Source organism: Eutrigla gurnardus (genome assembly GCF_963514095.1).
Source record: "Eutrigla gurnardus genome assembly, chromosome: 12".
Lineage (NCBI taxonomy): Eukaryota > Metazoa > Chordata > Actinopteri > Perciformes > Triglidae > Eutrigla > Eutrigla gurnardus.
In genome coordinates, this window is record NC_139926.1 from 17708632 (window position 1) to 17729427 (window position 20796).

Here is a 20796-nt window from a genome sequence, read left to right on the forward strand (position 1 = left end):
GGCTACCAAAATTGTTTATCCTGAAGGCCTCTTGTCGATAGATTTAAAATCATTTAAACTCACTAAAAAAAAAGCAATAATAATGATTATGAGATTAATAAGTAGGCTCCATATTCTGTAGCAGCATTTGGGAAATTCCCTGTCTACACTGGTCAGAGCCCCCTTGTGTTTGTCCATTTCTTGTTCTATACTCCCATCTTGTGGTTGTAATACGAAACATTACCATTAAACCACTTCTTTCTCAGTGTTGCTGGTTGAGACCAGCTGAAAGAGACCAGCTGAATGAGACCAGCTAATTGAGGGCCTTCTTCTTTTTCATTGTTGCAATTACTTCTTAAGTTAATCTTTAACTAATATGTGACCGTTGTTTTCACAGATTGTTTGCCTGAGATTGTTTTCCTATCTTTGATAGAACATGAACTCGCATTGTTGCAACGTTTCCAGACAGTTCATATTTGTTTATTCCTTGTAGTTGGCCTGGCTTACACTCAAGGCAGTGCTTTGTGTGATGTGTAAATGTCACGTGAGCTCTGAAACACATTTCACTGGGGCAGCAGCCTTTCTCTGCAACTCCCATCTCCTTACAGGGGATTACCAATATCCACAGTGGAGGTGTGGGTCTGCCCGTGACCCCATTTACTCCCACCACTCCCTATAGCACTACTATTAAATGTGTCTGTATGTTTTGCTATTCAAGCTTCAACTTGCTTTGTTGACATAGCCGGGTCAGCCATGTATGCTTTAAGTGTATGTTGGTGCATGTTGGTGCATGTGAGCGTGCCCCAATGACTAGCTAACAGCCACCGCTCTCCACTGATCTCATATGAAAGTTACAGCTGATAACACCGAACAATGACTGTCATCACTGTGGAAGTTTTGCGCCTATGCTGTGGTTCCCCTTCACGTAAACATCTTTAGCTCTTCCAGCATGTTTGCCATCGATTATACTGTTAGCGTCCCTAGCAACATTAGCTACGAGCCACCGGAGCAGGTGTCGACATGTTGAGAGGTGTTAAGAGGCAACCGATATGCCCCCAATCTCATATTTAATTTAGTTGATTTGGGGATGAACTTTGAACACCGTGCTGCATAGAATAACGTTTGATTGCATATTGACAGCGGCATACAGGTAAAATAAAGATCATGCACAGACCTGCAGTAACATGCATGCACGTTGAACTTTGATCCTCTTGCTCTTATATCTGCTAGAGTATTGTGTGTCAGAAATCTTTTTCTGGCATACTAAATAGTATGGTAGTATGGGTATTGGAACACACGCCAGCTTATCTTTGGAGCTCTTCTGCCCCCCAGTGGCCATAAAACAAACCTGCCCCACTACCACTGTCCAAAGGGTGGCAACACGGCTCCTTAAAAAGCCGGAATGTGAAATCCAGTCCGCACTTTCCAGCTCTCTCGGCATTTCTCATGTTTCACTCCCGGCGCGTGCTCCTCCTCGTCTGTCTGCTTCAGTGCTTTTGTGTTGTCAGGCAGAAAGAGACACCAGTCAGGGTGGCGCGTGTCCTGATTCACAGGCACGCCATCAGCGACCGGAATTAAACAATAGACAGTCATTTTTTGTTGTTGTTGTCTATCTTAAAGTAGTTAGGTATTATTTATATATTTTTTTTGCTACAATGTCGGTGAGTGTGGAGTCCGGATTCTCGAGCGAGGAGGTCTTAAACAACCGCTTCCCTCTCCATCGGGCGTGCAGGGATGGAGACGTCGGTGCCTTGTGCTCCCTCCTTCAGTGCACCTCAAACCCGGCTGACCTCGCGGTGGAGGACACCTTCTACGGCTGGACGCCCATACACTGGGCCGCTCATTTCGGAAAGGTACCTCAGCCGCTAGCCGGGGGGTGTTTGACGGACATGAATCCGATTAAATTGTCCAGAATGGTCGACCGACGGACTCCCGACGCGAGCCTCGTCTCGGCCATTTCCTCATGTTTGCGTTAGCGTTCACTGTTAATGTTGACTGATGAGACTAAAGAGCAGCCATCGTTAATAGCAGGCGGGCAATGGACCATAACGTTACATTTATAATGTTCGCTAGCTAACCGTTTTTTTCCATAAACCGTACCGTTAAACATTTACGTAAATTAACACTTTGAATAGTTGATGTGCGAGTAAAAAAAAAAAAAAAAAAAAAAGCTCACATCGAGCGGGAACCATTTTAACATTAACTTAATGGCCGTTGGGTGAGACGTTGACAAAGAAAGAAGGGGAAATGAACGATTGTAAAGTTAGCTAACGTTTAGCTTAATCAACGTTTAACAATTTTAGACGTCAGTTTAACATTATTTTAAATTACCCTGACAATATTTTTCTCTCAAGCTTTTAAGTTTATATTGAAAACATTTGTCAACTTGTCCTCGATGATTTACAACGAACTGACCTCTCCCTAACGATCACATTAAGCCAAGATTAGTTGTACGTTTAAGGAATAGTAGGCCCGCAGTTTGCATAGAAATTGGATGCATGCCCATGTAGACTCAGTCCTGTTTCATTTTCCCTCCAACTGTAGTACTCTTGTCCATACCTGCCCAGTGTTTACCTTGGAAAGCAAAAAATGAATGAATCACTGCACACATCTTTTTTTAAATAATATGTCTGACCTTCCATGCCTTGCTCATGTGTCTCCACAGCTGGAGTGTGTGATGCGTCTGGTTCAGGTGGGCTGTGGTGTGAATGCGGTGACCTCCAGGTTTGCACAGTCGCCCACTCACATTGCTGCGTTTGGGGGCCACCCTGAGTGCTTGTTATGGCTACTCCAAGCTGGTGCAGATATAAACAGACAGGTACGGCCATCAAATACACACTAAAACACATGTCTGCATACTGTACAACCAGGGGAATTAAACTGTTCAGTGTTGGCGCTTTTTGAAAGTCGCCCAACTTGTCAAGTAAGTGTTTAAAACATTTTTCCCTGGTGACATTTCCTGGTGAGATTCACATCAACATGAAACATACTGATAATGCTGAGGAGAACGGCACATTACAAAGGGATTTTAGGCTATATGTGAATCAAATATACGAGCAAAGCATGCGTCATAGAGAATAGTATAGTGTGAGCAGTTGAACTCAGACTGATCCCATCAAGTAGGATCACACTTAAGTGGGGTCATGGCCCTTACAGTCTACTGCTGCTACTTACTCCTTGGCCTGATTTAGATCCAGATTATGTTCATCACATTTTCTGAAAATGTATTTGACCCTCAGGCTGTCACGTTTTCTTGTTACTTGTTTCCCCTTCATGTGTTTTCATGCAGACACATGCACTGAGGCTATGTTTTAAGCTCCGCTGCACTGCTGAGAGAAATCGAATTAGTAGGTCACGATTGCATAACGGCTGTCGTCACAATGAAACCCCATTTTTTTTTTTTTTATCAATTGGCTTTGAATTTGCTCATGTGTTGAAATAAAAACCTGAAGAAACTAATATTTTTGTCACCTTCCCTCTCTTGGAGTCCCTATAGCAGACTAGCTCAGTATTTGTGGTCAGCCCACATTACTGTGTAATTTGAGACAGCCATCTGTTGTATTATTTTTTTCGCTCTCTCTTCCATCTGCACGCCTATTAATGTGTAACTGTAAATCTGTGTGGGCGGTGTTGAAGTCTGGTTGAAAAGGTCAGGCTCTGCCCTGAAGAGTTACACCCTTTCGTCCGTTTTTCTTCCACGAGGAAATGAGAAAGAAGGCAGTTAGAGAGGGTGTAAAAACATACTTGTACAAACAGAATTCAGTACTGTATCTAAAACAATGTGTTGGTTCTTTCCGCTGTTCTTGTGCCCAATAGAGTCATGCATTTTTGTGTGTAAATGCAGTCTTTTGTCATCACTCAGGACTATGTGGGTGAGTCCCCCATCCACAAGGCTGCTCGTGCAGGCAGTCTGGATTGTATCAACGCTCTCTTGATTCAGGGAGCGAAAGCTGAGTAAGTCCTGTGATCAGATTTTTGTTTCTTCATTTCTGCTCCTCTGTACTATCCAACATCTCAGTTACACCTTTGCAAGGGACCGCCACCATGACATTTAAATTTAAATTTGGTTTCTACCGTGTTGCAAATAAGAGTAATACGATCTGCAAATTGACTTTACAGGTCTTAATGTTGGCTTTAACAAATTATTAGTTTGTGTAACATGCAAATATAAGAACTCTATAAAAGTTCTATACTATTCATAACTGCAGAATTAGTATTTTGATGATCTTTATCATAAAACATCCCCTTATTCTGCTAATGTGTGTTCAATTCTGGTCTTAAAAATGTACACCAACAAGTATTTATCCATTTCTCTAATGACTTTTGATTTATTATTTAATAAAGTTTATTAAATAGCAGGGGATTTTAATGTAAGATTACTGTTATTTTGCTGTTTTTGCAGAATGCTTAAGTTTACAAGAACAAATAACGGGGATTCTTTAACCAGCCCAAATTAAAACAGTTTGACCATGAGATGCATTATATTAGAATATGAATAGAATTGGTGGTGCTCCCTTAAAAATGTGACACCTTTTTGTTAATCCTTGAAATTGTTGTTTATCATTGCAACAATTAACATTAAGTTGCCCTCTGTGTGTAATAATATTGGCAAAGACATATTAGGCTCATAGGAATTGAGTACTTTTCATTCCTAATCAGCAGACACTTTCATTATATCTGTGATTTAAGTAAGAGCTGAATGTATATAAAAGTAGATCGTTAACTCAGCAGGGCACCTCTTTTGAGATTCACAAATTTTAATAACTTTGTATATCCAGCCCAATTATTACACGTACAAGAGGACAACTTAATGTAAAGGTTGATAAACTGTTCTTAGTATAGTAGGCCATATTGCATGATCTTTGTTAAACTAGAGTGTGGTTTTCTTTTAATATTTGTTTTGGTAAGTGTCTTACATTTACAGCTTGACTGGATGACCAAATGCACATTGCCTCTTTTTTTCTGACGCCCTTTTACTGTTAGTATGAAAAGGCCATTATTATGTTGCATATAATGAAAATACATCAATCATACAAAGTCAGTCGCATACTTAAGCTTTTTTAGGCAACTGCAAAATAACGTGAAGAACAGCTTTCCTAGTTTTGATAAAACTATTTTGCCAGCACCATTTTACCTTTTTAAAAAAAAAAAAAAAAATGGAACGTGTTCATAGACTTGAAGGATATAAAATATAAATTGAATTGAATTATCAGTCTAACCAGGTCACCCTGTTTCATAGTGGTGTTTTGAAAGTGGATTAATAATCTACCTAAAGTGTTGTGCTTAGCCACACCTTTTAATCGGCAGCTCCCTTTGTGCTTTTCCAATCATAAAATACATTGTTATTGTTGTTGCACCTGCTGCTCAAAAGAAGGCGGAAGAGACATGACCCATCTTTCTTGTTTCTTAACTTTAGATCTTGAAAGACTTGTAGGAAGAGAAACCAATCACAAATGATTGTGTTACTCTTTGTGTTGTCTTGCCTGTTTTAAACGAATAGTCTTAATGTAATATTATTTCCCACAGGTCATGTACAACTGTCCCCTCAATAAACTAAGCATTTCATATACAGCATATTTTAAACAAGTATGCAAGTGCTTTGAGCTGCCTGTAGCTCAGACTCTATCATAGTTTCAGAAATCAGTCCATGTGTTGTTTGGGAACAACAGTTACAGTATACAGGAACAATATAATATTCTAGGAAGCTGTCATTAGATGTTGCAGCATATTTTATTCAAAGATTGACATTTAAATGAATAAAAAATAGTAACTTTACTTGCAGTTTCATTTTTTGCAACAAGTTGTCTGCCTTTTTTTGATGTCATTGATGTCCAGAGACCCAAAACAACCAGGATGTTTATGTGTGTAGGTTTTGTATGTTTTTATCTTGGAAAATGGCTTAGAAATCTGAGATCAGCTAATTTTGTCAGTGGTGGTGGTGGGGGGGGGGGGCTAGAGTGAAGTTGCCTATACTTATAAGCACTTGAATTTGACATTATTGAATCACTTTTGATAATATTTTTGCTGACATTGGGGAATGTGGAACAATGCTAATGCTAACATGGAACATGCATACCGGTATACCATCTTTTAACTTCTTATTTTTGACACAAGTGACACAAACGAGAAATTAAAAAAATGTTGTTTTTTTATTACTTTTATGCAGGTTAGTTGATCCTCACAGCTGAGGCACATTGATTATTCTTAGTCCGAGTGCAATCTAAAGTAATCTGATTTATACTCTTAGTTTATCCTTAAGGTTCCATGAAACTCCTGGTTGATTTGACTCTTTCACAAAAAAAAAAACATGTTCATTTTATAGACGCTTAATTTCTTGTTGGGGTCTTGTAATGTGCATTTGGTTATCAGCTGATGAATAATATTTATGATGAAAATGATGTGTGATTTTTTTCCCTCCTGCAGATGACAGATTATGCATTTAGTTTATTAGTTTATCAGTTTATTAGTTGTTTTTGTTTTAACTTATGACCCAGAAATGTATAGAGGCACAACTGGGAGGGAAACTAAGAGGCAAACTAGGTGGGAATGAGGCTCATGACAATATAACTTTAGACTAACTTCAAAATGTCAGATGTCTAACTGTTACTTTTACACTTCTTATTAATAATACACAAATGGGCCTATCTTTATAAAAACAAAATATTACCCAAAGCATAACACCATTTCCAAATAACCCTTATGCACCGTGGTATGGGAAGAAAATATGGTTTCAAATTAAAATTGAACTAATTTGCTAAATATTCAGTAAATCATTATGCCATTTGGATTATTGATGCATCTATTTATTTTAGTAGTAGCACAAGTGGAAGACAAATCCAGAGTATTCAGTAGGTAATCAAGTGATAAAGTGGGCTGTAAAATTACCTTTTCAGCTGTAACACATTTTTAATTGTAATATTGATATAGTAATATTTTACCAAATCACCAATACACATAATGATTACAGTTGTGTAAATATTTTCCTATAAAAAAAAAACAAATTCTTTATGAAACTGAGCTTAAGATCAAACATGGGTCCGATTTTTATAAATGTCCTTTTTCATGGGGAACATTTTGTTGCATACCAATACGCTCTCACGCTTGCAACTTTTTAACTTCCACATTCTCAAACATCTATGAAGTGCCTCTGCGTTGCAGTCGACAACAAAATAGACACTGTTATAAGGTAAAACCCAAGAAACTTAGGTACTCTATATAGAATTCAGAGCATATCTGCTGCAGGGTTGATGCATTTTTGTAGGCCAACCCAGGAGTTGGCATCCCACTGGCTCCATTGACATAAAGCCAGTGGAGTTCTCCCATTGGATTTGGGATTATGCAGAAAATGAGGTCTGTGGCAAACACAGGCTTGTGATAATGACACGTTTTCTTTTGCAAGTTAATCTTCACAAATTAACAAATTTTGTCGTTTTCTTTAAGCTAAATACAACCGCCAGAAGTAAAAAGCTAGCATTGAGCTATGAATGAACTGCGCCTTGGTCATGTGATCTTACCACAGCTAAAGAGAAGGCGGACCAGTGTTAAGAGTGATAATGTTGAATAGTCTCAAGTAGCCATCGTTAGCATTATGAGCTATCAGTGTTAACAGCCATGTGTGCGATGCAGAGCTGCGGTGATAAGCTAGCAGTGGGTTACTACAGAGAGATTGCACACTAAAATGCTCATGCAGCCGGCCCGGCTATGTAAACAAAAGCACAGACTACACATCTTGAAATGTTTGCTACAAATAACTGCATATGAGATCAAACATTGTCATACATTGTCCCGTTTTCCTATGGCCCAACACACCGGTACCTCTATTTTATATTAAGCCAGGATTATTTTCCTTGCACATACCTGCACTGCAGAGTCCTGGTTCTAGACAAAGGGACAAATGTATTTGAATGACAGAAGAGGGACGTGAGCTCAACCTTGTATGATGCTTAACTTTGGGCGTCTTTGAGTACCTAGAAAAGCACTATATAATACCTATGGTTTTTTATTATTATTATTATCTTTGTCCCATTACCAAATGAGAAGAACTTTCTATTGGGACAGAAACATCTGAATTGTTTTAATCTAGTGGGACTGGAACCGTCTTGTGGTTTTACCCAGGCTAAATGAAGAAACTGGTGTCATTTGCTTAGTTCCTCTAAACGTCTCTCCACTCCTTATTAGGCAAAAGTGTCATGTTAAAATCAATGTTCACAGCCAGTGTCTAAATTAAGTTACAACAAAGAAACATACTTTCTGAAACATTAAAAATATTTAAATATATTTCTCTCAGTGGGGAAAAAATTCCATTTTAAACATTTAAGAAATAACCCTTTTCAAATAATAATAATAATAATAATAATAATATTTCTTTCCTAATACAAGTTTCATCATCAAAAAGGGAGTTTTATTATTTGTCATGAGCCTCAAACTGTTGGTCCATTAGCAAGCTAGCAGTAGGCAGGAATGTGCATAGAGGCTGCCGGTGCTGAGAGTAATGCAGAGTCAGAGGCTTAGAGTAGCTGAGTGAGATGGGTTAGATTTACATACAATCATGTATTGAACTGTGTAATGCTAACAATCATCCTGTTGCAATGGTTATTCACTGTCATTTCACTGTATCAAATATTTAACTTCATACACAGAAATGTTTTATTTTGTATGTCACAGTATTAACCCTATATAAACATCATAGTCTGTTTTGACATCTGATCTTTGTCACCTTTTCCTTTATGAAAGTGACAATAAGTTTCAAAAAAGTTTTCTATACTGAAACAGAACCGTACGTCTTAATGTTTTGCAGCCATTGAATTGGAAATGACTTGGTTTTTTCAAGTAATCCTAGAAAGGGGAAGAATAGACACTGCTGAGTCTGCCCCGTTCCCTGGGATAGCCGCACTGTTGTGGCATTGAGTGTTCTCACTATCGCTTCCTATCTACACACTGGCAAACTGTTGAGGTATTTCTTGCGGTGATTGGTTTTAATGCTAGGTTTTTATGAATCAAAACTAAAGTTTTAGACCTGCATGCTTTGCTTATTATCCATGATTGTTCCTATATCTAGCCTTTTTGTTATTATTTTATGATTTTGTTTTTTATTTTGTGAACTAACCATAGGAGCCCTTAATATGGACAGGTTTAATCACGTGAGTCCCATGTCAACATGTAGCATGATAATAGGCTGCCTCTGGAAGGTTAGACGATAGTTAGAGAAGACACATATTGTTTGCTTAGGACGGGAAAGCAAAGCATACCAGGCATTTACAAAGAATTAACGCTTCCTTTTGATATTTCCATACCAATCCTGGGTTGATTAGTACTCCATTTTTTGGACAGTTCTAACTGTAGATGTGAGGTCTCACTAAAGGAATCCTATTTTCAGGATATTTTAAAGGGTTTACTGAGTTTACAATTATATGGAGTCATCTAAGTAAATTAAGCAGAAGTTTGCAGCAGTGAGTTCATTACAAAAAAAAATATTTGTTTATAATTTACATCTGATTAGAGAATCTCTGCTCAAATCAGAGTGTCCTATTCCGGATCGTCTAGCTGGTCTTTGTGGATCCTTTACGTTAAAAAAAAGGTCACAAAAATGCTTTTGTAATGCTAAAGCACTTGAACCCTTCCCTTTGTTGGATATTCTATGATGTCTTTGTCAGTAAAAGATGACATCGTATACTCCTTAAAATGAGGAGTGGACTCAACAGTCACTCTTAGTATATATTTCTTAGCCAATGAAAGAACTGAGATGATGCCAGAGTTGGGGACATGTTTGGGGGGGATGTCGGCCTCCAGAGGCTGCAGACTTAAACACGTTTTCCTCTGGACAAGTATGGCAAGTACTTTGTGTAGCATGTATAATGGGAAGAATACATGTAGTTGACAATACCTGATTATTGCTTAAAAGATAAGATTATATTACTTTGCTTAAAGTAATTGTTTTATTTACTGGGGCCTCTCGTCCATAGTGTTTGTTTCTGTTCAAAGAGAAACGTAATAGTTGAATTGACGCTTTAAAGTTTTAAAACAGTTTAACATTTAGATTTTAAATTCCTTCGAGTGAGACCGATCCATCTACCTTACCATATAAATCAATTTTAGATAAATGTAATATTTTGCAATAATTTTTTGGAAGCGTTAATTTTGAAGGGGACGGGTAATGTGCAACAAGTTATTGTGTGATTTATTTATTTTATTTTTTTTCAATCTTATCAAATGTTTTAATGTGCACTAGCTCTTGAAATGTTTCTTTTTGTACAACTGTTTAGATAAAAATGCAGAGAAAGAACAATTTCCAAACAAAATGAATGACCAAACAGCAACAATGTGTTTTTAAATTAATGTATTCATGTGTGGAAGTCAATGTCACTTGGTTTTACATCAACAGTTATTAGTTCAATTAAATAAAATACAATAAAACAATGTTGAAGTATACAGGTACTAAAGCAGTCACCAACTATGCCCTTTTCTTTCAAGAAAAGTGGATGTCACCTATTCTCTGGTGCATTGATATGAATATAAAACAGCCTACAGATTGTAACGTTTTCATTGTTTGTCACATTTTAAATAGTAAATATAGGCTTGGATGTGGGCCAAAGTCCCAATTTTTTGACAAAGACTCATTGTTTGCTTAGAGAACTCATTTTGCAGTTCGATGACATTTAGACACAGAACAAATGCAGTATTGTTGTGTAATTGCACAATGAAGAGGAGGGAAATTCTCATCATTAAGCTAAAAGGCCTCTATTGGTCGGCGGAAGACTGGCACATTTGTTCTTGCATAATAAATTCACATCGGCAGGAGAAAATATAATGTCTTGTTTCTGGCAATGTTTTCACTAAATATGTGCAGCAACAACATAGTGATAAACACATACAAAGAGTTCATTCTTAATTAAAGTAGTATTATTGTTTCTCATTAATAAAACAGAATCAAATTATAGTTTCCAGTGAAATTGCTTCCATACTCAAGTGCCCCGTGCACATCTGGAAATTGAAAATATGATACAACACTGTTTGCTCATTCATTATTGAAGTCAGAAAATCAGCTTTTCCTGCTGCGCCTGGATATGATTAACACAACTGTACACAGTGCAGACCTTAACTTGAGTGATGAATGGAGGTTCAAGCACCTCTTAGAGTAGAACAGCTGTTTCTCTTTTTCATTCTCTTGTTCATCTTTCTTGAAACAAGATGAAGAACTACATCTTTACAGCATCACCTTCCCAAGAAAAGACGTCTGGATTTCCAATGGTTAAAGGTTTGAGTTTGTCCTTATTTCATCTCAACTGTTTTGTGGAGTTTGCTCTGAAGATACAACTTGCCTTTCTGCCTCCCTTGGATGATCACCTTGCACATCTCTTGGAAGAATTCTAAGACCATTTTTGGCCAGTTTCTGTCATCACTTTTGTTCCGGACTTCAGCTTATTTTCGCCATACATATACACATTTCCCTAGTTGTATTTTTGCAACTTAAATTTGGGACATGGCTACAACATTGCCCTAGAATTTGGATGCGGCTTTGCAGAAATCCTTGAGCAGTATCAACGGCGGAAATGTGAGATGACGGCAGCCTTTCACCCTTTGCAAAAATCCATCTTGATGTCGCATTTCTCTTGCAGACAAGACATCACCTACAGACATTCTCCTTTGGATTCCACGGATCGTTTGTTAGAAATCGTCCTGTCCAGTTTAATTAGTTCAGGTGCATACCTACAGTTGTCTTAATCATGTCCTTTTGCAGCAGACATGTTTCCCTGATTATTTGGAAACTGTCAAGAGTTAAGCTCGATGGAAGATGCAAATGATCCAAAAGGATCAGTCGTCATCTGATGAGGATGACGAAGAGGATGTGAGAGGATAGAGCAGCACAGGCTATTTCTATACATCTGTGTGTCTGTCTGTGTGTGCGAATACTTGGTTAATGAGTCTATGTATGTGTGTGGGCGCTTGGAAGTGTCTTATTTTTTTATTTTTTTTATTTGTGTAAATCAAACGTACAGTGAGTGTCTCTAACACTCAACCTTCTCATTGTGCAGCATGAGGAATGCCAGTGGGCTGACTGCTGCTGACTTGGCCCACGCCCAGGGATTCCAGGAGTGCGCAGAGATTCTCTCCAATGCCCAGAACTTCCAACAAAACATGGCCCAGTCCCATAACGGGGCTTTTCTGAATGGCATGACCCAGAATGGGGGCCACGCTCGCCCCACTATCCAGGGACGCAGCTTCTTGAATAGTGCGCCCAACAGAAAGAGGTCGTTCGACGGCATGGAAGCAAACCCAGTGAAGAAGGCTAGATCTAACGGTAGGCTCAAATAAATTACTTTTAGAGTTCAGTTATTTTCTGGTTTCAAGGAGAAACTGCATCAGTATTCTCCAGCTGGAACATCGATTATTGGTTTAGACTGTTGCACAAGCAGTCATGCTTGGACAAAATTACCAAAAACGGCTAAATGTTGGATCTGTGTTTGTATGCCTGTAATTTAAATACATAAAATGTACCCCATTTATAGACTTTATGAGGTCTGATCTGTACATACATCATACAACCCACTTTACATGGCTGTTTGAACTAATTTTATTTAGCATCAGATTTTTTTTTTCTTTTCTAACGGCTGTCTAAATGCAGCACTGTCAACAAAGGGGTTACAGGAACAGCAAGAGATTCAATGGGGCTTTACATCATGACCTAGTGTTTCTGTTTCTATGTTTGAAGTTAAAAAGTAAGTCATTTTCAAATATCATTCCCAGCTTTATGTATGTATGCATCTTGATCTCTTAGGTCTGGGCATGCCACCAGAATTGCTGAATGGCAATGGGCCACTGGGTGGTGCTGGAGAGGCCCAGATGGAAAGCATGACCATGGAGTTGGCAGCGACCGTAACCTCAGGTGGGCCAGGACCCTTTGCATTTGGGCTGAATGGGTTTGCGACACCACAAAGGCCACAAGGGCCCATGGATCAGTGTGAGGACCAGGGGGGGCAGGACAGGTCGAGCCCTGCAACTAAAGAGCTGGAGGTCATCACTGTGGCATCAATGCAGACCCCTTGTCGCTGCACCAACTCTTATGCCTACCTGTAGAGGGCTTGGTTGTGTGTGAGGGTACATGCTCATGTTCCCCTTTTGTGCAGCTTATCTTTTCGGTATAGTCTGGCCATGCTTATTGCATAACACATGCATAAAGGATACATTTGTTCTGGTTTTGTGGTAAGCTCCATTTGAGAGGGGGATAGCAGTGTGTGTGCTGAATTTTCTACTTTTCCATGTATGTAATTATACACGGATGGAGAAAATAATTGAGATTTCTTTGTGATACACTTATATTTAATGCATCCGTCCAGTTATACAGATAATTGCTGTAATCCTTTGTATGTTCTTGGTTTATGATAAAAGGATGGGTTTTGTTTTGCACAATTATACAGCAGCAACCCAGATAACCCAAACTTGTTGGCACAATAGGTTCACAAATGCAAAAGTAGGTCGATTGGCAAATATTCTTGGTTCAAATCAGTCATTGCTTGTCAAATTATGCATTGTTGCATAATGGCTTCATTGGTCACGAAGATGTTGCTATTGTGCTGGCAACTCCTACGAATTTCGGTATGGAATGGTCAAAGTTGTTACATGCTCATCCCAAATAAGTTGGAAAAAAAATGTTCTTTACTATTTTTTAGAGAAATGAGCATACACAGGATATGTAATATTTAAGTGGTGACTGGATCATTTCCTTTAGTAATTGCACACCACCACTAGTTGAATTTAATTCTATTGAGTATACTTTTAAATAATGCTCGATTGATGATGACATTTATGTAGGACTGAGTGCCTAAGCACTCTTTTAATATACACAGAGAAAATGTCCCCTCATATAAACTGCTACCACACATTAGCTACCGCTGTTTTGTATTAAATACTTTATGCCAAAGCATATCCAAACATGAATGTAGCTTGTAAAGTATAAACGATTCACTGTTATTTTTTTGTAGTTTGTAGATGTCATGTACTAAGACATAGTAGTCCATTGGCTTGAATTTTTCTTTTGTTTGTCCTTTTTTGTTAATTTTGGCTGTGGGCTTATTTGGTTCTCAAGTATGGTGGAATGTTAACTATTAGTAAAGGTTTTTTAAAAAACAAAAAAAAAGTTTTTTGACAACTAGCAGGCTTGCACATTTAAAGATGATATAATACCCAGTTTGATTTCGAAATTGGAAATTTAACAGTCAGTAATTATGAGTAAACGGCTCAAGAAAATTTGCATGAATTCGCAAAAAGCCTTATTTCTTGACCTGTATTGAATAGTTGAACAATAACTTGATGTAACTTATGTTAACTTTTATAGAAACTGCTAAGGTAAATAATATCTTTCTGTATTTTATAGCACTATTTCATGTTGCAGTTGGTTTCTTTTTACTTCGTTCTACATGGCAGAAAGTTTGAGTGTATAGTCATTCCGTTTGGAACCTCCAGTGATTGGTATTGAGCAGGTGTAGCTTTGTACTTGATTGTGTGAAATCATTAAATGTTGATTCATTTTATGAATGTGACTGGTGGACTTTTGTGTTCTTGGTGTATTCTCATGCATCTGACAAGTCCTGTCCTTGTGGTATTTTTGCTGGCCTGCAAAATGTAAAAGAAAGTGGAATTATTTTCAGAGTAATGCAAAGGAAAGTTTATAACTGAAACTAATTTCACTAGACTAAACTTTAAATCACGTCTGACCATCTACTGGGTTATGGATTATGGCATGCCAACACGTCTGGAAGATTTAAGGTTTTCTTGACAGTAGCTTAAATACCATTGTGGAGACAGAACTAGGTCACTGTGTCATACAGCTGTAACTGTACTTCAAAGCAGCCATAAATCAGGATCTGACCTACTTAAAAAAGCAGAGCAAAATGTGGGTTATATGAGGTTCTGGAATGTTCTTTGCCATTTATTGATTGTTTTGTGAGAGTAATTCAGAAAATATTTTTCTAGTGAGTTGAAATGCATTGAAATAATGGCTTCTGAACGTCTTTATAATTGGCTGCTAGGAATTAGTCTGCTTTAGTTGTGCAAAACAAAATAGATTTTGGTTTCCCTGCCTCTATGTTTATAGAAAAGGAAATAATGTTCACAAATTAATTCTATACACCCTTTGACTATTTGTCTCATTTCCAGTGGCAGGTGAGGATATTTCCTCAAATGGCCACAATCAACCACCGCTTCCATTTGGGTGTGACCCAGCAGCAGAAATCATTCACGGCCAACTCCTCTATAGTGACTCATCTGAGAACAACAGCACTGCAGGCAGCCAGGTGGAGCACCAGAAGTCTGTGAAAGCAGAGCAGTTGTATGACCATGCCTTCTTCACCACCATGCTTCTTTACCACGGATCCTAAAGTACAAAGATTAAGTTGACAGGCCGTCCTTGTTATTCTGAATGTCATAAGCTCTAACAAGCATTAATTTGCCTTAAAGCCATTGAGTGATCCAGTTGTCTATTGAAATTATTTGTTTTTGTAAAGGGCGGGCCCATTGTTGGACTGAAATATGTAACCGATTGTTGATAAGGAAGTGGATTTTTGTTGTTTTGTGAGTTTGTTAAAGAGAAAGTGTTTGTTTAGCTTATTAAAGTTTGATTAAGCTATAAATAGCCTTGTTCTGTTATACGTTGAACTAAGTATCCGCTTTGAACCACTGCCAATATTAACATTTTGTTTTTGTCTCAAATGGAAGTGGGGCGGTTCCTGCCTCTAGATGTTAAGTTAAAAAACAAAATGATGCAAGAACATCCCATGTTGCTCATTAATAATTAAAAAAGAAAGTTTTGCAACATTTTGTTTGATTCTTTTAATTTTTAAACCGCTCACGTGTATAGATGTCTTGTGAAATAAATCCTTAAAAAAATACCAGCAAAGCAAATAAATCGTAAAAATTAGTTGCATAGAAATTGTGTTAACTATTAACACAGCCAGTGCCTTTTTGCTGTGCTTAATGTGTATTAATGCGTTCATCAAAGTGTTTGTTGGCCTATTTTATCCATAAATGTGCTCTCATTTGAGCAAAGACTCGCCTGTGTAGGAGCACAGATACAGTAGTGTACTTTGTTAACAGCCACCTGTCACTAGGGGCGACCTTCGTCATGATTGCGCTGCACAAACAACACGTCACTGTGAACACGCCCCGTGAGCGAGGACGCCCTCAACACGAATGGGGTAGAAAAAAAATCCTTAAATAAAACAACGTGATTGTATAAATGTTTCTTGTCAATATGTAATATAACATATTTACAAAAACATTGATCTATAGGGCACTAAATGTTGGTACTGATTTTCCAATGCCAGAAAATGTTTAAACTTTGCACCCAGAAAAAGTCGTCTCCTCTTTCCAAGATGTGGTATCGTCCGGTAAACCTAGCTGGACGAACCAGAGAGTCAGGATAATCCCAACGACAGAAAGCGTCGGGCTACCGTGGAGGTGTAAAAACAACTATTAAATAGTATATAATATAACGTTTTAGATCAAATAAGACGCTGTAAACGTTATTATTCGTATCAGTAAGTATTTTACAAGTTAAACCATGTCAACCCCGGCTAGAAGGAGACTCATGAGAGATTTTAAACGGTAAGTTGACGGTCAAAAATGATACCCATGTTAACTATGATTTGTCAAAACAGCTAACATTAGCCTAGTTCATGCTAGCTTGCCATAGCTAACCAATGTATTATTATATAAACCTATTAATTCGTCGATCTACACAGTGAATATGAACGTAACTCAAATACTGTGTTTTTTCTCACGTTCTTACGACCCTGGAACATTTAAGTAAAGTAAAGTTAAAATGTGTATTAGCCTTTCGCACCTAGCTAACAGCTAACAGTGCTAGCTAATACCATAGACGTCAACGTTAGCAGGGTAGAGTTACTGTCCCAGTCTACGGCTGCTAGCTAACTATAAACTAGCTAGCATTTAAATGTCCGTGGTAAGTGAACATCTCTTGTTATTCTAACATTAACTGGCATTAGACGGTAAGCGTTACGTTGCGAACCCACATTAGCTCCGTTACCTCAGGGCCCCCACATAAGTGAAATAATAGATGCTAATCAAAGTTTGGTTTTAAGTAAATAGGTATGGGTTCGCATGTTTTTAATCGAGATGTAGAGCCATGGATATATTGAAATCACAGACGAATTCGTTATGAGTGAGAAGAACTATATTAAGTCATAGCTGAAGCACAAGAAGTATTCTCAGGCTGCATTTTCTCAAATCACCGGCACATTGTCTTCTTCTTACTCTTAACGCAACACTTTGCACACGCCAAAATATGCTTTTAAACGCGTTAGCAAGCTGCGCGAATATAACGAAATAAATCTCCCACCCTGCTTACTTTTCATCACTTTATTGTACATTTCGTTAGCTTTTGGTTGCACCGTGAGTAAGCTTGCCTTTTAAGTTCCGACATGGATTTAGACAGGTCTTTCCGGGTATTTGGAGTGGTGGGTGCGGTGCAGCTGTACACAGGACCTCTGGTTTAAGATATTGTGTCAATGTGGAAAGTGATTGCAATTTGGAACAATGTTTGGTCATGGTATGTAGTTTTAAGTTAGCTTTTGAAACCTTTCACAAGCTTCGGTAGTCCAGTAGTGATTGTGCAACTGACCAAGTTCAGTGGGTATGTCTCCCAAGGTCTGTTGCAAACGTTGTGAGAAATTAACATTTTAGTTTTGACCTTTAACATCAGTATTCAAATTTGTTAGGGTCAATATGACAGCAGAGATGTTCAACTCAGTTCAGTTGTATTTACATAGCCCAAAATCTACACTATAAATTAGATTTACAACCTGCACAACATTTCTTAGCCTGTCTTGCTTTTTGTGGTGGTAAAGGGACCCTTATTCCACACTAAAGAGCTCTTTAGATTAAATAGCCCACTAGCCAGTGTCAGCCCTAATTTGAAATATAGAATAATGTCGAGGGCAAAGATGCCATTAGATTATTGGATTCTCCTGACTAAATAAATAATAAATAAATAAATCTAATTTCTGCTTGTGGAGTATAGTTTAAAACTTTTTTCCTTCTTTGTTTTCTTATGAAGGCTACAAGAGGACCCTCCAGCCGGTGTCAGTGGTGCCCCATCTGAAAACAATATAATGGTGTGGAATGCAGTCATATTTGGGTAAGACACTGATGAACATTTATAATGTATATGGACAGATGTGTGAAGTGCAAAATTAATGACAAAATTCCTTTTTCCTCTAACGTCACACTCGCAGCCCTGAAGGAACGCCTTTTGAGGATGGTAAGTAATCTCACTGTGTTAATGACTTGTGTTAATGTTGTCACTATCTGACATGTAAAATGTGCCCAATTTTACTACATCCAAGACCTTTATTTAGAATAGATGTACAAATGTTTTTTTGTTTCTTGTCTTTGTCACAGGTACATTTAAACTCATTGTAGAGTTCACAGAAGAATACCCGAACAAACCCCCCACAGTACGATTTGTGTCAAAGATGTTTCATCCAAATGGTAGGAATATTATCAGAACTTCTGGTACATTACAGTGTTAATATTTGTGTGTAGTGTTTCATTGTTTGTTTATTCTAGTCTATGCAGATGGAAGTATATGTTTGGACATCCTACAGAATCGTTGGAGTCCCACCTATGATGTGTCCTCTATTCTTACATCTATCCAGGTATGAAGGGTCAATAAACAACAATATATTAAAAGGATTTACAAGTGAAGGCATGCCTTCTTTTACTTTTAACCAAAGGTGAAAAGACCCAAGCAAGCTCAGTTTTCAGTTATACCAAAGAGAGAACGCAAACCATATCTTTAACATTGAGAAGCTATAACCACTATTTGAACTACATAGACTTTATGACAGAATTTAAATAAAGATTTTTGTCAATAGACTATGAATCAAGAATACACATATACTGTTGTCCAACCCTGTGCTACTGCATATGCAAATATTTGCAATGACAGTGACCTTTAGAATTTGATACTGATGGTCTGGGCTGCACCAAACGATTATTTTCAATAGCAATTCATTTATTAATCAATTAATCATTTGGTCTATAATGTCATCAGAAAATTAACCCAATCTGAAGTCTTCAGATGTCTTGTTTTGTCAGAGTGACGGTCCAAAGATATTTAGTTACATGCAGAGAAGACTGACCGTCCAGTGTTCAGCTGATCCGTCTCATATTTATGGTCACATTTCACACATGTGCTGCTGCCACATGATAGTTAATGTTGGCGCAGCCAGGAACGTCACAGCTACACATGTAAAAACATGTTGGTGTGGAAGTTTTCAGTGAGAGTAAAGAAAACATTAAGCTTGAAATTTGTCAAAACTGCAAATCCAAACTAAATTAGACATGTCCATGCTGCTCTGAGGTTGCATTGAGTTACATTATTATATGCTGCTTTCATTGAAAATTTATATTTAAGGAAGGGTTGTTTCACACTTGGGTCAATACAAAATTGCAGAATACTTTAAACATTTACAGTAAGTTCTTAGAAATAAATTATAAAAAATAAATCGAAATTGGCCAGCAAATTTGCATCTTTACGTCCATTGCATCACTAAGGGGTAAAACACTGTTTAACATAAATTATTTTGTGTATCTTATTTATGTTTAATGGTTGTTTCATGTCCTTAAAAATAATTTGCTGCACACCTTTTCAAAATAAAGTCACAAAGTCAGATATTTTATGATTCTATAAGTCGGATGACAATTTGGAAAATTCTGGTTTTCCTGCAGAAGTAATCTGAAGCCTTGTTTTAAATGGATTTACGTGAAACGTGCATTTGTGAAGGCGTGTGACTGAGTAGATGTGTGGCATCGATGCAGGTTGGTTATGTTCCACTAAAAGATTCTCACTTTCAGTATGTCTTTCCCCCCCACCCAGTCCCTGCTCGATGAACCAAACCCCAACAGTCCAGCCAACAGTCAGGCAGCTCAGCTGTACCAGGAGAACAAGCGGGAATATGAGAAGCGTGTGTCTGCCATTGTTGAACAAAGCTGGAGGGACAGTTGACCTGACAATCCTCATAGCTGCTCTCTCCATTGTTAAGCTGTGTGTGTGCTGCAAGTTTTAGTGGAGTACCTCTTAATTTTTGGCCCCTCCCCACCTTTTTGATTTTAAGCTTTTATGCACTTTACCTTCAACTTCCCATCATAGAATGTTTTTTTCTTTTGCCCGCCAAGAGGGATTTATTTTTTCTATTCTACCCCCATTTTCCAGTCCGTCAGGGGAAATGTGCTGAATCTTGCCTTGATGTTTTGTCAGTATGGACTTGTGGGCCATTACCCAACAATTCTGGTGTGTTCTCACTTGCTGTAATAACTCCCCATGACTAATTATCATATTAAATGTCTTGGAGGGTGTATGAAGTAAGTCATGGTTCCTGTTCTGTTGTGCTTCTTATATTTTCTGCCCGTTTGTTTTCACAAGGCAGTTTGTCAGCTCCATTAGGATCCACCCTACCTTTCCATGGGAGAATGAGCAGCCCGGCATCACGGACTAAATCAGACATCTTTACACCGTGTCTTTTGCTGTGTTGTGAACTCTGTTACATGCATGACAGAAAGAGTGTATTCACGTTCCTGTTCAGTAATCATGTATATAAGAAACCTGCAACTGAATTTATGTACAGATTTTGCACTGGTTGTCCCCTGTCATTTTTTCAGCACTTGTAAATAAAAAAAAGGCAAATCGATCTTTATGTGAGAATACTATGACCTCAACCAAGAATGTTGCTTTGACACTAGTATATATTAATATATATTTGTGCTGCATCTCAATTTTTGAGTTGCCATGTTGTCATACTC

General features: G+C 37.9%; 2 protein-coding genes across 3 annotated transcripts; both read left to right on the forward strand.

The window, feature by feature from the left end:
• The first annotated feature begins 1502 nt into the window (after positions 1 to 1502).
• Positions 1503 to 15789, forward strand: ankrd10b (ankyrin repeat domain 10b). 2 transcript variants are annotated; one of them, XM_084022618.1, is made up of 6 exons: positions 1503 to 1832; positions 2645 to 2797; positions 3842 to 3933; positions 12012 to 12277; positions 12755 to 12862; positions 15133 to 15789. In XM_084022618.1, the coding sequence occupies exons 1-6, from the start codon at positions 1635 to 1637 to the stop codon at positions 15351 to 15353; spliced, it is 1038 nt and encodes a 345-aa protein (XP_083878744.1). In that variant the 5' UTR covers positions 1503 to 1634; the 3' UTR covers positions 15354 to 15789. The 2 variants fall into 2 exon arrangements, with proteins under 2 accessions (XP_083878744.1, XP_083878745.1); XM_084022619.1 differs by having other exon boundaries at positions 15139 to 15789.
• A 611-nt stretch (positions 15790 to 16400) lies between these two features.
• On the forward strand, positions 16401 to 20684 carry ube2al (ubiquitin conjugating enzyme E2 A, like). Its single transcript, XM_084023463.1, has 6 exons — positions 16401 to 16578; positions 18050 to 18130; positions 18228 to 18253; positions 18394 to 18483; positions 18562 to 18650; positions 19874 to 20684. The coding sequence occupies exons 1-6, from the start codon at positions 16535 to 16537 to the stop codon at positions 20000 to 20002; spliced, it is 459 nt and encodes a 152-aa protein (XP_083879589.1). The 5' UTR covers positions 16401 to 16534; the 3' UTR covers positions 20003 to 20684.
• Positions 20685 to 20796: the final 112 nt, after the last annotated feature.